Source organism: Charadrius vociferus, unplaced genomic scaffold (genome assembly GCF_000708025.1).
Source record: "Charadrius vociferus isolate BGI_N301 unplaced genomic scaffold, ASM70802v2 scaffold1592, whole genome shotgun sequence".
Lineage (NCBI taxonomy): Eukaryota > Metazoa > Chordata > Aves > Charadriiformes > Charadriidae > Charadrius > Charadrius vociferus.
Genome location: NW_009647338.1, coordinates 88,033 through 88,870, shown reverse-complemented (window position 1 = coordinate 88,870; position 838 = coordinate 88,033). Strand labels below are relative to the sequence as shown.

The window sequence follows — 838 nt, the reverse complement described above, 5'->3', positions numbered from 1 at the left end:
AGGGATCCCCCCCCCCTTAAATGTATACGGTGGCTGAGGCCATACACAGCTCATCACACCCATGGAGTGCTGGAGGGAGGCTGTGTGGACCTCCGCCTTGAATAGTTGAGGGTAGCTGAGGCTGTACACAGCTCATCACACCCATGGGGTAGTGGAGGGCTTGTGGACACCCCCCCAGCCTTGAATAAATAGGGGGGTTTGGGCTGTACACAACTCATCACACCTGTGGGGTGCTGGAGAGAGGGCGTGTGGTTCCTCGCCTTGAAGAAGTATGGTAGCTGAGGCTGTACACAGCTCATCACACCTGCGGGATGCTGGAGGGTGGGCATGTGGGCTCCCGCCCCTTAAATAAATAGGGTGGCTGAGGGTGTACACAGCTCATCTGATGGAGGGAGGGCGTGGTGACCCCCGCCTTGATTTAATGTGGTGGCTGAGGCTGTACACAGCTCATCGCACCCGTGGGATGGTGGAGGGAGGGCATGTGGACCCCTCCCTTAAATAGATGGCGGTGGCTGAGGCTGTACACAGCTCATCACAGCCGTGGGATGCTGGAGGGAGGGCATGTGGACCCCCCGCCCTGACTAAATACGGTGGCTGAGGCCGTACACAACTCATCACACCCGGGGGGGTGCTCAGGCATGGTCCTGGGTAAAATTGGGGGAGGGGGTGAGGGGGGGGCTGTCTCCGTGCCTCAGTTTCCCCGCTCTGCCCTCGCCGCAGGTGGCCATGGGCTACGCCCACTCCCTGGTGATCGCCCGCGACGAGACCGACGCCGAGAAAGAGAAACTCCGCAAACTGCCCGAATACAACCCCCGCACCATCTGAGGGGCTCCCAACC

The 838-nt window shown here is 60.6% G+C and overlaps 1 protein-coding gene across 1 annotated transcript in view; it reads left to right on the top strand.

The window, feature by feature from the left end:
- RCC2 (regulator of chromosome condensation 2) overlaps positions 1 to 825 on the top strand; it is a gene marked incomplete at its 5' end in the record, with an annotated part of 3,592 nt that extends 2,767 nt beyond the window's left edge. Inside the window, one exon of the mRNA XM_009880087.1 lies at positions 721 to 825. Coding sequence (XP_009878389.1) covers positions 721 to 825 — 105 coding nt within the window. The remainder of the gene's footprint in view (positions 1 to 720) is intronic.
- Between the last annotated feature and the right edge of the window lie 13 nt (positions 826 to 838).